This window comes from Hippopotamus amphibius, chromosome 11, assembly GCF_030028045.1.
Source record: "Hippopotamus amphibius kiboko isolate mHipAmp2 chromosome 11, mHipAmp2.hap2, whole genome shotgun sequence".
Classification (NCBI taxonomy): domain Eukaryota; kingdom Metazoa; phylum Chordata; class Mammalia; order Artiodactyla; family Hippopotamidae; genus Hippopotamus; species Hippopotamus amphibius.
The window spans coordinates 63,999,596-64,019,083 of NC_080196.1; the positions used below are offsets into that span (position 1 = coordinate 63,999,596).

At 43.9% G+C, this 19,488-nt stretch overlaps 1 protein-coding gene across 5 annotated transcripts in view; it reads right to left on the reverse strand.

Annotated features, from left to right (window-relative positions):
• Window positions 1-19,488, reverse strand: part of MAPRE2 (microtubule associated protein RP/EB family member 2) — a 152,434-nt gene that overhangs the window by 11,688 nt on the left and 121,258 nt on the right. For all 5 annotated transcript variants that reach the window (XM_057699705.1, XM_057699703.1, XM_057699704.1 and 2 more), the window contains one exon: window positions 1,782-1,921. In XM_057699705.1, the coding sequence (XP_057555688.1) occupies window positions 1,782-1,921 (140 nt within the window). The remainder of the gene's footprint in view (window positions 1-1,781; window positions 1,922-19,488) is intronic.

Consider the following 19,488-nt stretch of genomic DNA (forward strand, 5'->3'; position numbering starts at 1 on the left):
CAGGATCTCAAGGTCCCCATGTGGTTCTACTTTGGGTTGGCAGGGTGGGAACCTGGTTGTGGCAGAGGTAGATGAAGATGAAGAAACATGAGATAATAAAGATATCAAAAGAATCTGAGTTCCTAAGGAGAAAAAGGTTATAAATCTAAAGTAGGGACTTCCCTGGTGGCGCAGCGGTTAACAATCCACCTGCCAATGCAGGGGACACAGGTTCCATCCCTGGGCCAGGAAGATCCCATATGCTGCAGAGCAGCTAAGCCCGTGCACCAGAACTACTGAGCCTTAGAGCCTGCGAGCCACAACTATTGAGCCCATGTGCCACAACTACTGAAGCCCGTGCACCTAGAGCCTGTGCTCCGCAACAAGTGAAACCACTGCGATGAGAAGCCTGCGCACCGCAACAGAGTAGCCCCCACTCGCTGCCTGCGTGCAGCCATGGGGACCCAATGCAGCCAATAAATACATAAATGAAAAGATAAATAAACAAATAAATCTGAAGTACTACAGACCCACACCTCACCCTCTTCAGGCCTACATTGCTTAGAGCCGCGGGCACGTGGCCCAAGGCTAATTAGGGCTGTCCTAACTGCCTTTCATCTTAGAAGAACTCATTACTGGAAATTGTATAAGGGCTCACACTGAGAATCAGCAGGTAATTAGAACATTCCATAGTTTCTAAATCAAAGTCCTACCCAACGGATGACTTAAGCTTTTACCTTTTTCATTGAAGTGTTCAGAACGGCAAAGAAACACCCTAGTTAAGCAACTGCTTGCTTTTTAACCAGATTCTTGTTTGCAAATATACAATTATCTCTAAAACGGTTCCCAGACTCTTGCTGGCGCATCAAGAATCAGATTAATCACCGGGATCAGCCCAGTGAGTGGCTGGGAACAGCCTGGGGACCTGGAATAAAGGCTCCTCTCCCAGGGGTGGGAGTGGCCAGGAAAAAAGACTCTTCTCCCCCGCAACTCAGGGCGAGGGTGGGTGGTTTCTGCACTGGGCACTACACTACCAATTGTTTTATTACTTTAAAACTAGGTATACTCTTGGGCAAAAATAGCTATTGTTAGTTAGAAAGCGTACCCGAGCTTGTATATTAAAAATTTTGAAGACAGTAGAGCTAGATTTACTGCAATCTTAGGGATATTAGATAGAAAGGAAAGTTCTATTTAAGTGTGGCCCTTCTGGTTACCCCATTTCTGGGTTCAGGGGTCCTGTGTACTTTTAACTTGTGGGCAGTGTTCGGTGTAGGGCTTTTGCTTCTGTAATAGCCAGTGGTGTGTGGCTACTATCTGTAAGTTCTAGGAGGGAAGGGAAGCGCTCTCTCTTGCTGCCATTTTATTATCAGCATCAAGTATAGTGTCTGTCACATCGAATAGGCTTAACATACAGTTGCTGAAAGAAAGGGAGAAGGAGACTAACCCCTGATGCCTTTAACGCAATCTAGACTGGCCAGACGTGGCTGTGGTCTAGCCTGGAGCCCCTAATAGGCACTGAGGTGTAGGGGAGGGGGCGGTTGGCCTGCATGCCTGCATTTACCTGAGGCTGAGTCATCTGTACTTCTGTCTCAACGTACAGCTTTGAGATTTGTGGCTTAACATCTTTTATTCACTATGGGCCACTGATTTCATCTGCCCCAACAGTTCCTTTCATTTTTACTCACTTGAGGCCACTGACTCCCTCTCACTCCTTCCCCTATCCCAGGCCCACAGGGGTTTGCTCATCTCACCCCTGACACCTGTCACTGCTCCCAGAGACAGAGCCGAGGATGCCGAGTTACCTGTTCATTAAGCTGTATGACCTGTGTTTCTAAATCTTTATCAGATTTGGATGCTGAGCTGCTGGACGAAGCCCTTTTGGCTGATGAGGGACGAGAAGGTGTGGATCCTGGTTTAGATGCTGGACTTGATTTAGCCGCGCCTGAAAGTAACCAGAATAAATTATGAATACTGGCAACATTAGAAATGCTTTTTTAGGTATGTAGCAAATATGATATAAAAGGAATTTACTAAAACACAGACGAGATACTGCCAGCAATCCCGTCCCCGCACAGAAGCAGCACAAATACACTTAGCAAGAGTGCACCTGATAAAACGATAGAGTCATTCTGGGCAACTAGCAACCTCTCTGAGCACTGTTTTCTCCCTCAGTGACACGAGATTAATGCGGTTGTCCTTTCTCCCCCTGGAGAGATGAGAATAACAGATACAAAGGGATTTAAAGCTGCCTTTTTTTTTTTTTTTTTTAAAGAGGAAAGGTTCTTTGATAAGCTCAGAGCATCACCATAATTGAATTGCTAACACAGACCTTATAATAGAGTAACACTTTAGGAGAAATAGCAAATGCAATGTCTATTTTTTCTCTTTTAATGTATTTCCTAGTTTTAGCCATTAAAAGAGTCCAGGAGCCATGACATCTCCATAGCAACGGGCACTCCTGATGCCCAAGTCCTGGTTTCTAAATGTTACGCTGCCATAAAAGGGCCTCTTGAGATATGGCTGATTCCAGGGGTGGGGCAGGGAAAGGACAAGTTGGGCCTGGGTCATCTCGTGTCGAAAGGCAAGGATGTGCTCAAGGATTAATGTCAAGGATACAGGAGTGAGCCCGAAGGGGCTCCCAACTGGCCACACTTGGACCATTTGTACACCAAAAAGGATGATGGCTGTAAGGTACTACAGTGCACTGAGTAAATAAAAATCTAGTCCATAATGAGGGGAGGGGAGAGGGAAGATCTCAAGATCTTCACAGAACACTGACAGCTAGTAAATGCTAAGGAAATGCTAGAACTAGAAAAATCACAATTTTGCAACACACATAAATGATTCAGGAAAGCTGCATCGACTGACTCTAGAACATTGAGTGGTTTCTGGAGAAGAAGATGTTCACACATGTTACCCTATAAGCTGCTTATAAAGGGTGAAAGATACACGTTTACAATGGGGAAGCCTGGGGACTGGGACCTTAACCAAGTTATTTAGCAGCATCACTAATAATGATAGAAAGTGGCCAAAAAAAAAAAAAAAAAGGACCATTGATGGAAGGTAAGACCTCATCTACCTGAAGCTCAGCTCACAGCAGGCTCTCATTACCTAGGACTTGACAGACACAGGAAACGGCCTCTGCAGCCAAAGCAGAAGGCACAAGATACATGCAATCAAGTTTATACACTTCACGTGTTTAGAAATTCAGGGTCATTACTGGGGCCCAGTCACTCGCTCTTACTCTGAACAGCTCAGTCTGGTGTAGGTGCTCCCACTGGCCCAATTCTCCACCACAACCCGCCCCCCGTCCCGCCCCCACTCTGCTCCTCTGGCTCTTGGAGGGCAAGGAACTCATACGCAGCTCTGTGACCTCAGTGCTTAGCACAGTATTTGGCAGAACATATATTTGGTGAAGGAACAAATGTTTAAATAAATACATGAACAAGTAAATAAAACCTGGTTATATGGTTTCCAATTTTACAGTTTATTGGTACCAAGGGATTAGAAAAAGGCAAGGGGTTATAAAGGAAGGTGTGCTGACAGCAGTTACAAGTTTTGACCAATCTCTTAGTTACAAAGTAGCAAACACGAAGACTATAAAATTCCTATTTGCATGTCTTCAGGTGCCTGGAGTCATTAGTGACAGATGAGAAGTCATACACACCCTCAAGAAGCACTGACAGCAACACACCCTTTAAAATACATGCCTATTACAAAGAAAAAAAAAAGAATTTTCTCCTAAAAATATAGGGAAATGCCTAATATATTTAAAACTGAGAAAGCCTAAATTAGGTATGACAAAGAGTTTGAGTGTTCAAACCTTCAGGGACCTGGACACCTCACCCATGCAGGAGAACTTCCCAAGTTGTCCAGAGAGCGGATGGTTTGCTTTGTGAGGAGACTTCATCCCTGTAGAAGCCCAGAAAACACACTCCTGGACACAGTGTCCATGTTCCATTGGCCAGGTTCTCTAACTCCAGGCCAAGCCAAAAGGGTAAAGAACACAGCGTGGAGAACAGCAGGGGAGGCAGGGCAAGGACGTGCTGACCTGGCAAAGAGCCTTCTCCAAGGGCGGCCACCAGCCAGCCTCGCTGGGGAAGCAGCTTTTGAAACATCAAGTTGCTTCAGACCTTTTCCTGAGCAGTAGGTCGTATTTTAATATAAAGACAGTCTAACAGAAAGCAGCTCAAAGACTGTCTATGACCAACCCCTCTTATGTACTACATACATATTTATTAAGTGTCTACCCCGAGCCCTGTACTGGAGGTCGCTGCTCTGCAGGAGCTCATGACCTCGTGGGAGTGGGTCATTTAAGGATGCCCACAGACAGAAAGACACACACTCTGTTATCACTTACATGTGGAATCTAAAAAATAAAGCAAATGAATGTGTCTATATACACATATATATTAAAAGCCCAGGCATGGCCATATTCAACATTCTCAGGAACAAGGCCGTGTGCTAGACCTGACCGCAGAGTGTGATGGGGCTGCGTTCATTCCCTCTGCCTGACACGCCTCCTCTCCCTTGAGTGACTACGTCTAACAGGCTTCAGGTCTGGGCTTCAGGGTGGCCGCTCGGGGAGGCCACAGCACCCAAACACCCTCCGCACAGCACCAGTAACTGTAATGGTACTGTGATTTATTTAACGCCTGCCTCTCCCATTAGTCTTACACTGCAACGCAGTAGGAGTTGCATCTGCTTTGTTCACTATTCTATGTTTCCAAGGCCAATCACAAGGCCTGATCCAGAGCAGACACTCAATAGTAAGTTTTATAACTCCTGAAAGAACTCCTAGGAGAGGCGTCTCTCCAGGGTAAAGATCCCAGGGGGAAGCATGAGGAGGTGATTGATGCCAACCTCAAAGTCACCGGGAGCAGGAGCCAAGCAGCACGTGAAGGAAACCAGACAAAACCCGCCAGCCTCCCAGAAGGAGATCTCACTTGGTTTCAAGTTCACCTTCCATTGTCACTTAGGCCCTTTACAGATGGAATCGAGACAGCAGTTCATGTGGGTAAATTCAGTCAGTAAACAGTTAACTCCAAGTAGGGAGGAGCCAGGTGGTCTGCGCCAGGCTGTCTAAGTCTCTGCCACATTCATGTCCACGCCTCTCCTGAAGAGAACAGCTCTGCGGAAGGGGCTGCCTTAGACAGCAAGTGACCCAGCCACCCAGCCGGGGCAGGCCTCCCTAAGCAGGTCTGCAACGGTGACGTGGCCGGCGGCAGCAGTGGAGTGAAGTCCACCAGACACACACACGCTCTTACACTCTGCCTTACCCAGTCTCACGTAAATTTTAAAAGAAAAGCATGGAAGGAATAGAAGCTGATTGCTTGTAAAACAAGGTAACCACTAATTATACTTTGAAGACATCATCAAACGTGGCTTGGAAAAAAACCTGACGTGTTTGATGCAAAGTTAAAGTAGAAGTAGTCATGGTAAGCCAAAGCCCCACGTAAGACCAAGGTATCAGGGAAGAAAAACTAAAAGTAAGCAGAGGAAGCTGGCTGGGAGGGACGTGGGGTCATGGGAGACGCTGGGTGGCTCATGGCAGAGAGGCCAGCGCTGCTGCAGTGACTGACACAGTCCCAGTTCCGGCTTTTTCCTGAGCAAACACATCCCTTGCTACTGACAGAGTCCAACTTTACTGTGGTTCACAGGGTCTCGGCAGTAGAGTGGCATCTGTATTTCACGGATCCTGTCAAGGTCAGCTGGGGTGCAGGGCCCTAGGTCCCTCACACTGGCACACGTGCACGCAGCCTGTGCACCTCTGAGATGAGAAAGATGAAGGCAATGAGAGTCAGACCTGGCAGCCTCTTGCTGCGGGACAGGGAGGGGACGGTGGAGAAAACGGGGTTTGGTCCACGCTCCATGTCCTATACTTGCTACACAGGGGACAGAAGAAAAGTTTCTGTCCCCACAGTCTGGACAAAGGAGGGAAAATAAATATGAAAAATTTAATAGCTCAATTAAGTAATTAGTATTTGAAATTTAAAATTAGAGGGGTTTTGGGACTTACCTGATGGCGCAGTGGTTAAGAATCTGCCTGCCAATGCAGGGGACACAGGTTTGATCCCTGGTCCAGGAAGATCCCACATGCCAAGGAGCAACTAAGCCCCTGCACCACAACTACTGAGCCCGTGCTCTAGAGCCCACGAGCCACAAATACTGAGCCCATGTGCCGCACCTACGGAAGCCCATGTGCCTAGAGTCTGTGCTCTGCAACAAGAGAAGCCACTGCAATGAGAAGCCCATGCACTGCAACGAAGGGTAGCCCCTGCTCGCTGCAACTAGAGAAAGCCTGTGCGCGGCATTGAAGACCCAACACAGCCAATAAATAAAATAAACAAATAAATAAATTTATTAAAAAAACAAAAACTAAAATTACAGGGGCTTTGAAATTCTGATTGTTCGGAAGGAAACTGAGAAGAGAGGGAAACGTACGTCTGATGGAGGAGGATACGAGCATCAGCACTTCTACCTTCTAATGAGTAAGACATGAAAGAACAGGAAAGACATAGGGAACATCTCAGTATCTTCAGAGGTTACAAGTTTTTAAAAACCACACAATTAAAGCTCATTTTCAAAAGAATGTAAACCGAGCTCTTTAAATCCTCACAGGCTGCAATCTGATATGGACGTAGTTGACCCCTCACAGCTATCACGTGATTAACACACACCAAGAAACCCCAAAGCCTAAAGTACTAACATTCATAAAGATGAAAATGAAACCTTTTGTTCATTAGGTTTAATGATTTCATGGTTTAACTTTTTAGAATAAATAATAGTAGATAAGAGCCTATATTATATCACACTCATTAGACAGTTAAAAACTAGGTTTTTGTTTAAGAATCTTGCTACCTTCTTTCAAAACACCATACCCTAAGGTGTACCCAGCTTCTAGGGTGACAGACATTCTTTTTTCACGTACCTGGGCTGCTATAATAAGGATGTTATCAGAAAACTATACTGTTATCAATGTCAGTAAATTTAACACTGATAAAATGACACTGATTTTAATAATCACACGGGGTTTATGTAAGCTAACATTCATATTCCTTTTTTGTGAAGTGACCCAATAATGTCCTTGATAGCATCTAATCCTGGCTGTAGACACTGGGGTTCTCAAAAGCTGCCTTCCTGCTTCCCCAAATGCCCCCAAGTCCACTGCTGATTTCACGTCTGTGCCTTCCCATGCCTCTCTGCTCAGTGGTGCTTACATGAAAAACATTTACATGATAGCTTTTAAAGAGAGTATCACTACTTTGGTAATAATACAGATACAGATTTTTTTTCTTGCAGCTATCAAACACTTCAATTTTTTTGTCAAGCTGTATTTGATGATGTCCTGAAAACATAATTAGTGGTAGCCGTTTTACAAGAACCATTTTTCCCTCAAGCTTTTCTCTTTCCCTAATTTCCCCCTTCAAAATAAAAAGGAGTTTCAGAAGCAGAGGAAAATGGACATAAATTCTGTACAAGTCCCTATAATTCTCTGACTTTACCCACTGGATATGGACATGATTTACAATGCTTGTCTTTGAGCAGTTGTGTCTTAATTAATGCCTTCAGGAGTTGGGGTATAAATATGATTCTAAGACATTTTAAACCATAGTTGGAAAAAACAAAGAGTGGCCTGATTCACTGCTTTAGTGAAGCCAGAGCATTGCTGTGTCTAATGTCAATAATTAGTAGCTTGCTTAATGTTTATGGAAAATGCTCCAACAGTTTGGGCCTATGAGGCCCAATGAATTCATACCAATGAAGCAAATAAAAGCACTTTATCCTTTTTTATACTTGGCTTTATCCTTTGTGGCTGGGGCTCTGATGGAATTTAGAAATTCTTCTCACATCATCTGGCGTATTCTTTCTGCCAAAATCATAAACAGAGGAGCTAAAAATATGACATTAATACTGTTGACAAGAACCACAGAGACATGAAAAACACATACACACTCAGGAAGCAACCACTCTTGGTCGTCCCCAACTTCTTCCCTACTTTGAGAGCATCCCCCTCCGCCCCGAATTAAAAAGCCCACGGTGGGGGTGGGGAGGATGAAATGGGTGAAGGGGACCAACAGGTACAAGCTTCCAGTTATAAAGTAAGTAAGTCCCGGGATGTAATGTGCAGCACGGTATCTATAGTTAATACTGTATTGCATATTTTAAAGTTGCTAAGAGAATAGAGCTTAAAAGTGCTCATCACAGGAAGAAAACAACATGTAACTCTGTGTAGTGATGGTTGTTGACTAGACTTCTGTGATGATCACTGTGCAATATGTATAAACATCAAATCATTATGTTGTACACCTAAGACTAAATACAATGTTATCTGTCAATTATATCCCAACAAAAACAAACCCAAACCCCACAGAACAACTGAAACATGACAGAAGATACCTCGTACCTACGTTGATGAATCATCTGTGGATGGACCTGACATCACTTCCTTATCCCCTTTACTTTGGCAAACAGATCTTATTGTTTAACTCAGATAATGAACCTGGTTAAAACAAATACGTACATTAAGCCACTGCTGGGGGAGAGGGTATGGGGTTGGCCTGATGAAAAGAGACAATTCCCACAGGAAGAGGGCTTCCTAAGTGACTGGACTGACACCAAAGCTGTCACACTGCGGAATGACTAACAGCTCGCAGAGTCAAGATCTCACACTTTCCTTCGAAAATGCCTCCATACCTTCACATTGTAGGTTCTGTAGTCTGCTCTGCCCTCTGCTCTGAGGGCAAAAAAAAAAAAAAAAAAAAAAAAGCACCTCAGTGGCCCCCCGTTCTGCTGTCTAAATGGAACTTTAACAGGGGCTCTGGGCTGCCCTGATTCATGAGATCATTAAGAGGTTGGTTCTTTGACTCTAAAAGTAGTATTACAGTTCAGAGCCCCGTCGCTTCTGTCCCACCAGTGCAGCCAGTGGCAAAACAGGGCTCTTCCTTTTTGCCACTTAGGCGTCAGCTTGTAAAAGTGGGCAGCTCCGCTTCTGAGCACCTTGGGGTGGGGCTACACCCAGTCGACCTGAACCACATCAGTCCTGTGGGAGCGAAGACCTGACATGGAAGAGGGTGTCCTTCATTTTCCCCGAGGGAGGCAGTGGTTAAGAGCAGGGGCCCTGCAGCCCGCAGCCTTCGTAGCAATCCTGGCTCTGCTGCTTGCTCAGTGGCGTGACTTTCACTGCCACCTGGATTTCTTTATGTTCTACGTAGTCAGCAGCAGCGCCTCCTTCGCGGAGCTGGGAAGAATACCTGAGTTAATACATGGCAAGTTCCTACACAAGAGCCCAGCACACAGTAAGTGTACCCTACTGTTAATACTCAGCAAATGAGGCCTCATTCAACTAATGACAAGAGAGCACACAGGTTTCCCATTTCTAGACACTAGCAAAATAAAAACTAAACTGCTGACATAATAAGGAAATGAGACTCATTTTATTTAAAGAAAATATAAAACTGGCTCACCCATAACCCACTGGTGGGCTCCCAGGCCCCCATTCCACACTCTCTGTCTTGAGAACCAGTGGACTGTAGCCCAAGTCTCTGTGCACCTCCTGAAATTACCCCGATTCACTCATTCCTGCTACAGATATTTACTGAATCCCTACAGTGTACCTGGCAAACTACAGGCACTTGGGATAAAAAAGTGAATGAAACACAAAAGATGCTGGTCCTTGTGGAATTTACACTCTAACAGGAGAATTAGATAATGAACGATAACAGGAATAAATTAACAAGTGACATAATAAACAAGAAAGTAAATGCCATGGAGAGAGGGGCAGGGCAGGGCAGGGGGCAGGCGTGCCGGGTAGGGCTAGATGAGTGCAGTTTTAAACAGGAACCTCAGGGAAGGCCTGGGCATCCGCCGTGAGCCCCTGCAGTCTCAACCCCTCACTCAGACCCAGAGGACTTCCACGAGTCCACCCAGAAGGACAGGGGTCAAACACCCCAAGTCCCCTTGATGACAGTCATGCAGCAGCCCAGCAGGGATGCACGCAGGGCACACGTGGGGCTCACCGGGGCTCACCACCTCCCTCCTAGCAGAAGCTGATGTGTGTTGTAACAGCTCCACAGCTGCAATTTCCAGGATCCCTGCAAGGGACATGCCACTTGCAGCAGTCACCCTGACTTCCTCAGGCCCCACTGGGAAAGTGAGATCTGAGCAAAGACCTGAGAAAGGTGAAGCCAGCCCTCTGGACAGCCGGGGGCAGAACATTCCAGGCAGAGGAAAGGCCCAACGCCAGTGCAAAGGCCGCCAGTGCAGAGGTCCTGGAGGGGGCAGGTCACCAAGGACCCCAAGGGCTACCACCAAGAGGCCAGCTTTCATTCTGAGGGCAAAGGGCAGCCGTGGCAGGGTCCTGAGAGAGGAGCAACGTGATCTGACTCGGGTTTAGGGGGCTCCCTCTGCCGGTTGGGAGGCTACTGCAGTCATTTCCCTGGGGATGAGCGGTGAGTACGGAAGACGGGTTTTGGTTTTGGGAAGGCACTTAACAGCAGTACTGTTTAGAAAACGGCCGGGATACACCCCATAGAACAGGCAACAAATATTCGGCCATTTATCACAACTTGGGTTTTGCAACATCAACAGCAACTAAAAGACATTCTGGGATCCACGGCATCTGCTGTTGGTTCCAAGGGGAGGGCTGCAGGAGGAGGAGGCGGTGACAAGCCATGAGTCAGCCAGTGTCCCTCCCGGCCCACGGCTCGGGGTCATCGCACAGTGTGCTGACCAGCTCTGCCCAGGAGACTACGCCAGGGAGCAACGCCCACAGCCGAGGCCCAGAGCCCCGGTGCCCGCGGCTTCCCTGACCGGTGGCTGCTGAGATGGGCGCGTGGCCTGACTCTGCCGAGTACGTCCAGCCAGTGTGAGCATTCACGAGCAGAGTTACTTCTGCCCTGGTTACTGTCCCTGCTGGAGATGATGTGCTTATTTTTAGCCATCATGTGATTCTCCAGTATTTTCCAGGCTCTGCTTGAGTCACTCTGGTTTCGGAGAATTTTTCAGAGGGGAAAAATAATGCAGGAAGAACTCCTTACCCTGAAGTGGCTCAAATATGAAAAATTCTGACGTTTAAGTAGTTGTTTGAATGTGGTACATATTTCTTTGGATAAGCTGACTTTCCACACCTCTCACATCCTGGTAGAGAAGTAAGTGTGCTTTGAAACGCGCTAGGTGCCAACCAGTTACTATCTCAGTTCAAATTCTTGTTTTTAAATTGTTCTCAGAGCAATTTCTCTCTAGAAATGGTGAGGCTCCCTGACCACCATGAAAAGAATACGCACAAGAATCCCAACAATAATTGAGGGGAACACTCCTTTGCCTGTTTGCTGCAGCAGTAAGGAAAGCTGGCGGTTGAAAGAGCCAGCCCACTGAGAATAAAGACACACAGGCGTCACCATGACAACAACATCACTGTGTCACACGCTCCTGGCATACATCAGTCACTTAAGCAAAAAGCTTACAAACTAAGACGGCCATTTTGGGGGAACACACCTACTTAGTTCCTTTACAACGTACAGTCAGTCTTACTGACTCCACCGGCAAGTTTTAGGTTGTTTTGCTGATGGTGGGAAGCCCGCTGTGCTCCATTAACACTATTTTACTGGGACTCCCTTGCAAAGACAGACATAGTCTGAGGCCACAGAGCAACTGGAGCTCAGGGAGGTAAGAACCAGAGCTGAGCCCCACTGGAATCATCCCCTCTCCTCTACTCCAGTTGGCTCCCGCTCCACGGTTTCTGCTTCCACCAACCAAATGCCCAAGCCAGAAACTCGGGCATAATTTATCCTTGGCTTCCCCTGTCCTTTACCGTTCATATCCCATCACCATCAAGTTTTGTTGACTAAACCTGCTTAAAAGTCTCTATAACCCACATGGCCATGACTTTTGTTCAGGCCACCCTCCTCTCCTACATGGTTAGCTGCAACAGCTTCTTAGCTGTTGTACCTAAAACCTTTCAGTGGCTCCCCAGAGTCCTCAGGATGAACCGTAAACCTCTGTGACTACAGAATTTAAGGTGACTGCCCCACAGCAATTTTCACCTCCTGGTGTTCCCACTTTTGTGCAGCCCTCTTCCCTGGAGTGTGGGTGGGAACTGTGGCTTGCTTCTAATCAACAGAATATGGGAAAGGTGATGGGATGTGACCCCCTCATATGGAATCCCATAGGACTCTCTCTCTCTCTGACTGTTTTGCTGCCGGGCGCACTAGAGGTACTCTTCCTCCTGGCCTTGAAGAAGTCAATTGCCACTGCAAGCACCCATGGGGGAGGAGCCCACAGGGCAAGGAACTGCAGGAGAGCAGCTGCCAGCAAGAAACTGAAGCCTCAGTCCTGCAGCCTCAAGGAAGCTGCCAACAACACAACAGAGTTTTCCCCAGTTGAGCCTCTGATTAGACCACAGCCCCAGCAGATACTTGGGTTGCAGCCTGGTGAGACCCTAAAGCACAGAACATAGCTAAGCTGTGTGGGACTCTAGAAGCTGTGTCACAACACCTGTGTGTTGTTTCAGGCTGCTAAGTCTGCAGTTGCTCTGCAGCAACCAGACGTGAACGCCACCTCTTAACCCGTTATACAAGGGCCCTGCTCTGCTCTGCAGCCTCACACCTCAGCGTCCACGTGGAACAACACACACTTCACGGAATAGAGCTCGTTCTCTCTTGATTGCAACATTCTCTCCTCTCTGCCTGCAAGGCTCTTTTCCATACTCTTCATCTGGCTAACTCCTACTCATTTGTTAAGTCTTAGCCAAACCTCACATTTTCCAAAAAGCCTTTCTAGAATATACTAGGCCAGCTCAAGTGGTCTTCCCACACACCCTGACTGCACTTACCTCATTTTAATGCTATTGTCTGTTAAGTGCCAGATTTCCCCACTAGGCTATAACTTCCTTGAACCACTGTGTATCTCCAGGACCTCTTAACAAACAGTTGTTGAAAGACTGAAAGAATGAGAATTCAAGTAAAGCTTTCACAGAAGGGCAAGGAATCCAATAAATAGGAACTGTTGTTTAAGGAATATTTTCTGAGCTACTGTGTAGTGCACTATGCTATTTTCTGAGCTATGGTGCAAAGGGCTCCGCAGCTGATGGAGATGACTGGAGAAAACGTCAAAAACAAGCCATGTGCTGGCTTACGTGCTGCATGGTCCTTGATCCAGATGCATGCTGCAGTGATTCAGTTTAAATCAATTCAACAAATACTAAATGAGAACTTTCTATGTGTCAGGCAATAGAAAAACAGCGACTCAACGAGACAGAATTGGGTGAGAGTTTAGTTCACCCAATTCAAAGGGAGTCTAGAAAATTCTTCAGGTCAAAACTATTTTCTATTGCTGCCCAACATACCAAGGGACAAAGAAAGGCATCAATGATGGAGAAAAATAAGCTCACTGGGGATCTGTGATATTCTGCTCACGGAAACTGAAATAAATGCTAAGGCACTGTCTTTTGAGGTTTGACAAGTTTTATTGTGAGGATGAGAAGCCAAACGCCAAGTTATTATATCTATGGAGAGAAAAGGGATGGTCCACCATGGTAAGATGTGGGGCTGAGTTGCAGAATCGATTAATATTTCAGCAGGTACAGGGAGCAGCTGTGTAAGAACGACCCAATGCTGGTTATGAAAGGACCCAGCACTGTTTAAAAAAGGGCCAGGGGACTTCCCTGGTGGCTCAGTGGTTAAGACGCCACACTCCCAATGCTGGGGACCTGGGTTCGATTCCTGGTCAGGGAACTAGATCCCACATGCATGCTGCAACCAAGAGTTCTCATGCCACAACCAAGGAGCCCGCCTGCTGCAACTAAGAGCTGGCACAACCAAATAAATAAATAAAAATAAATATTTTTTAAAAAAAAGGGCCAGGATGGTTTGCTTCCCAGGTGCAGCTGGGGCAACCATGGAGGCCCCTGCCCTCTTCTGCAAACTCCCGTGTGAGGGCACAGAGTATGACACGCTGAAATTCGGGCCAGTTTTGTCTGAGGGGCTTACTCTTCACTTTGAAATCACCCATACCATGTACTCAGAGAATTATCTGAATTGAAGGATTAAGAAATCAGAGATTAGTCATGCCACTAACCTAGGGCTCAGTTTTCTGCTCATACACATTTCTGCTTCAGGGCTGATGAGAGGCCTGGAACAAGTGGCTTAACGTTTCCCACATTTACATTTACATTTACAAACGTATATAAAATATACTGACTCTCATCCAAGAGTCTATTGCAAGGATGAACGGGAATGTTTTTGAACTTTTAAAAATTATTGCTCTTTAAAAAAATAAATGCCATTTGAATAGAACAGCATGTGCTCTGTTTCAAGCCTTTACAACACTGGAGGGCCTTTTATTTCCTCCACTCACTACGCAATTTGAATTTGGTTTGTGAAAATTTACTGCAGTTCAGCACAGTGTGGGGAGGAGATAAGAACATAAACCAAGGCCATGTCTGTGATATTTGAGAGAGGCAATATAATAATATAATGGTTAAAGAGCATTGGGCTCTGGAATCACGGGGTTCCCTGTTTCCAGTGTGTGACGCTGACAAGTTATTTAACCTCTCTGTGCCTCAGTTTCCTCACCTCTAAAATAGGGGTGTAATGGGGACTATCTACCATTTAGGATGGTTGTGAAGCTAAACTGAGCTAATAATACAGGTTAAGTGTTTAAAACAATAGCTGGGGCTTCCCTGGTAGCAGAGTGGTTAAGAATCCATCTGCCAATGCAAGGGACACAAGTTCGAGCCCTGGTCCAGGAAGATCCCACGTGCTGCAGAGCAACTAAGCCCATGTGCCACAACGACTGAGCCTGTGCTCTAGAGCCCATGAGCCACAACTACTGAGCTCACACGTGCCACAACTGCTGAATCCTGTGCGCCTAGAGCCCATGCTCCACAACAAGAGAAGCCACTGCAATAAGAAGCCCACGCACCACAATGAAGAGTAGCCCCCGCTCGCCACAACTACAGCAAGCCGAACGCAGCCAGTAAATAAAAATAAACAAGTAAATTTATATATACCAAAAAAAAACAATAGCTGGCATTTAGTACGTATTCAATACTTACTCCCTCTACATTTGATGACCCCCTCTACATTTTAAATGTTTTCCTTTCCCCTAACTTCCATTAAAAATTCATATTAGATTTAGATTTTGAGTTATACAATAATAACACTACAACATTTTGTAGGTTTTGATCTCTAAGCTTGAAAAAATTCCGCTTAAAAAAAAACCGAGGGGCTTCCTAGGTGGTGCAGTGGTTAAGAATCTGCCTGCCAATGCAGGGGACATCCCTGCTCCTGGAAAATCCCACATGCCGCGGAGCAACTAAGCCTGTGCGCCACAACTGTTGAGCCCATGTGCTGCAACTACTGAAGCCCACGCACCTAGAGCCTGTGCTCCGCAACAAGAGAAGCCACGGCAATGAGAAGCCCGCACCGCGACAAAGAGTGGCCCCGCTTGCCGCAACTAGAGAAAGCCCTCGTGCAGCAACGAAGACCCAGCCAATAAATAAACAAATTTAAAAAAAAAAAAAAAGTGCACCAGTTCTGTTAAAAACAAAAAACCGAAACCGTGACATATTTTGATCCCCAAAAGCCAAAATAATTAAAAATTATAAACTGAATTAGTAAACTGTCTGTCAAAGGTGCTGTCTCCTTAAGCAAACACATTGGGACAGAAATGAAAAATGCACGGCTCTTCTTAGGAAGAAGCCCTTGGCCTCTTCCACAGACACTGCCAGAAGATTCCTGTCTGAAGCTCCTGAATCTTCATGACTCTGCTCCTCTCTGTGCCCAATATTCCAAACTCATAGACATTCAGTATGCTGGCAAGGCAGAGCACTGCTCATATTTTATGCTGTGGTTTTATCGGTATTATAGATAGGGAAATGCAGCTTTTTTGTTTTTTTTGTTTTTGTTTTTTTGGGGAAATGCAGTTTTAATTGTTCTTTGAGGAGAAAAGTATCCCAACGCCTATCTTATATATTTCACATACGACAGATGTGTATAACTGGAGGAACAAAACCACCAATACCCCTCTTCTCCTTCCAGGGAGTAGGGTATGTCCTCTAAGAATTTCATAATTGGACCGTTATAAATTTTTTTCCATTTTCTCCAAGCCTAAATGTAGCTAAGGGAGCAACCATTAACTGGTGTGTAGCTTGGCAATGGGAAGTTTTCTCAACATGAACAGTGCTGATGTGGGGCAGGGATTGAGGGAAAGATACATCGTTCAGATAATAAGGAGAACCACTAACACCTATTTGAAAAGAAGTCTTGTTAATTATGGGGCTGGTAAGAAAAATGCATTTCTTCCTTGTTATGAGTTGATATTGCATGATCTTTTAAAATTAACATTTCATCCTTGAAGTAAGTAGGTATATGGATAGTATGGTATGTGATTACATGACTGGGAACTGTGAGACAGCAGTACCAGGCAGATATACACTGGGAAGTTGTACAAATACACAGGCATGGCTCCCCTTGATAGAGAGACCATGAAGGGACAAGAAAGGTGGCAGTGCCTGTCCTTACCCTAATGGGTCTCTGGAAAGTAAATGCCATTATGGACTGTTTTAATCTAAAGGCAAAAATGTGCATTTCTTAGAGTAAATGACGGTTTGGGTGAGATCAACATTTGTATTTAAAGGGTGTAGTTTCTCAAAAGGTAAATGAAGACTTGCATCCTGGCAATAATAAGGAAAAAAGAGTACAGGCCTGAGGCCAAGGTTAGAACCCTTGAGTGGAATTTAACTTCTTGAGTACTTTTTACTTTGACTCTGAGTTAATGCCTGTTAAATCAAAAACATCAATACTCTTCAGAGCAATATAACAAAATCCAGAGTCTCCACAATGTAACACCACAATGTCTAGGATACAATCCAAAATTACTCAACATATGAAGGGTCAGGAAAAGGTGGAGTTAGCAGACAAGAACTTTAAACAGCTATCATTATCAATCCTGGTCAAGAAAAGTATGCTCATAATAAATGAAAGGCAATCTCAACAGAGGAAGGAAAAAAATGAAAAGTGAAAAAAATTGTTGAAATTTTAAAAATGCTCAGTAGTAGAATGGAGATGACAGAGGAAGAAGAGGGTCAACTTGAAGATACATTAATAGCAACCATCTAAAGAATAGAGAGAATACTGGGGGGATAAATGAACAGAGCCTCAGGGACCTGAAGGATAATTTCCTAACATATGGAAAAATGAACTCCTAGAAAAATAGGATAGAATGGAGCTGGGGAAAAAAAAAAAACAAAAAAAAAAACAGTGAAAAAATAATGACTGAAAAACTTATGGATTTAAGAAGTTTAATGAACTGCAAAACAAGACAAATTCAAAGAGAACCATGAGTAGGCACATCACAGCCACACCACTGAAACCCACAGATAAAGAGAGTCTTGGCTGCATCCAGAGAAAAGCCACATTTCACTACAGGGAAGGAGATTAGGATGAGTAGACATTTCTTATCTGTGGAGGCCACAGACAGCGGAAAGACATTTTTAAACAGGAATGAAAGATCAGTCTGAATTCTTTATCTAGGGAAATAGTCTTCAAGAATGAAGGTGAAATAAAGACATCATTGAAAAAGGAAAACTAAAAGAATGTGTTGCCATTGCATCTGCTCTACAAGAAATAGAAAGTTATCCAGTCTGAAGAGAAATGAAATTAGTAGGGAACTCACATGTTTAGGAATGAATGAAGAACATGGTAAATGGTAAAAATATGAAAAACAAACAAGTTTTTTCTCTTAATTTCTTTAAAATTCATATGTCTATTTAAAGCAGCACTGCCTAATAGAAATATAATGGAAACCATGTAGGTAAATATTTTCTAATAGCCATATTTAAAGACTCTTGAGATTAATTTTAATGTATGCAAATATATACAATATATGCAAACTATAAGTTCTATGTGTAATCAATATAAAAATTATTAACTAGTTTTATAGTTTCCCATACCAAGTCTTCTAAATTCAGCATGCATTTTATACATACAGCACATTTCAATGCAGAATAAGCATATTTCAAGTGCTCAAAAGCCACCATATTAGATGGTATTGATTTAAAACAAAAGTTATAACATGGTCTTGTGGGGTCTATAATGTATGTATATTTACAAAGTAATATGACAGCCAAAGCAAAGGACAGCGGAGGGAAGGGTTGCCAGGGTTCCACATTTTACATGAAATGGTATGATATTAAGTACACTGTGAAAAGATAAGAATATATATGTTAATCCTTAGAGCCACCACTGAAAAAGTTAATGCAAAGACGTACCATTAAAAAGGCAATAAATAAATTACGATGAAATGCTAAAAAATATTTTTAAAATTCAGAAGACAACAGGAAAAGAGAAACAGAGATACAAAAAACAGAGGGGACAAGCAGAAAACAAATGATAATACGGTAGATCTAAATCTAACCAAATCAGTAATTACATTAACAATGGACTGGACACTGCAATGTCCAGAGATTATCAGAATGAATCAAAATGCAAGACCCAATTACATGCTGTTTATAAGAGACACACTTCAAATATAAAGACAAAGACAGGCAGAAATTTACCTATTAGGGTAAAGATATACCACGCATAGGAAAGCATAAGTAAGCATAAGAAAGCTGGAGTGGCTATATTAATATCAGATAAAATAGACTTCAAGACAAAGAGTATCACCAAAGATAAAGAGGGGTCCCTCATAAAATACAAAGGTCCATTTATCAGGATGACTCAACAATCAGAAATGTCTATGCACCTAACAAAAGAGCCCTAAATACAGGAAACAAAAATTGAGAGAGTTAAAGGACAAACTGATAATTCCACAATCAATGTTAACACTCTCTTTGCAGCAATTGTTAGAACTAGGCAACAAAAAAAAAATCAGCAAAAATATATGATCTGGATAACAACATCTACTACCCTGATACTGATATTTCTAAAACACCATACAACCAACAACTGCAGAATGCATATTCTTTTCAAGTAACATTCACCAAGACAGACCATATTCTGGGCCAGAAAATCAAGATCTGAACAAGAATTAAAAAAAAAAAAAAACACTATAAACTGCTATATTTCACTGCTTCTCCTAACAAAACAAAACAAAACTCCGTGGGAAGGTAAAAGCAACTCTTCTTTCCGCAAAGGTGACCAGCAATGCTGACTTAGATTACAGGTACTCAAAAAATATGCAAAGACTGGTAAACAAATAAAATCAATAAACATAATTACTTTGTTAAGGGTGTATGAACAGCCTTAGAGAACCCCAAATTAAGGATAACTGAGAGTGAGAGTATTCAAATACTCAGTACAGTTTTTGAAAAACACTGTTTCGATTTATTTAAATCTTCATTTAGGAACTTAATTATGATCATTCAAATGCTTTATCCTATTCTATTCTACTTCTTAGGTTGCTTCCTTTCTGAAATCATTTTTCTAGTATTTCTACTAATCTTATTTTGAGGCAGGAGTGCGGAAGTCCCTAAGGAAAAGAGAAAGCTCCGAGTCAATTTCCACA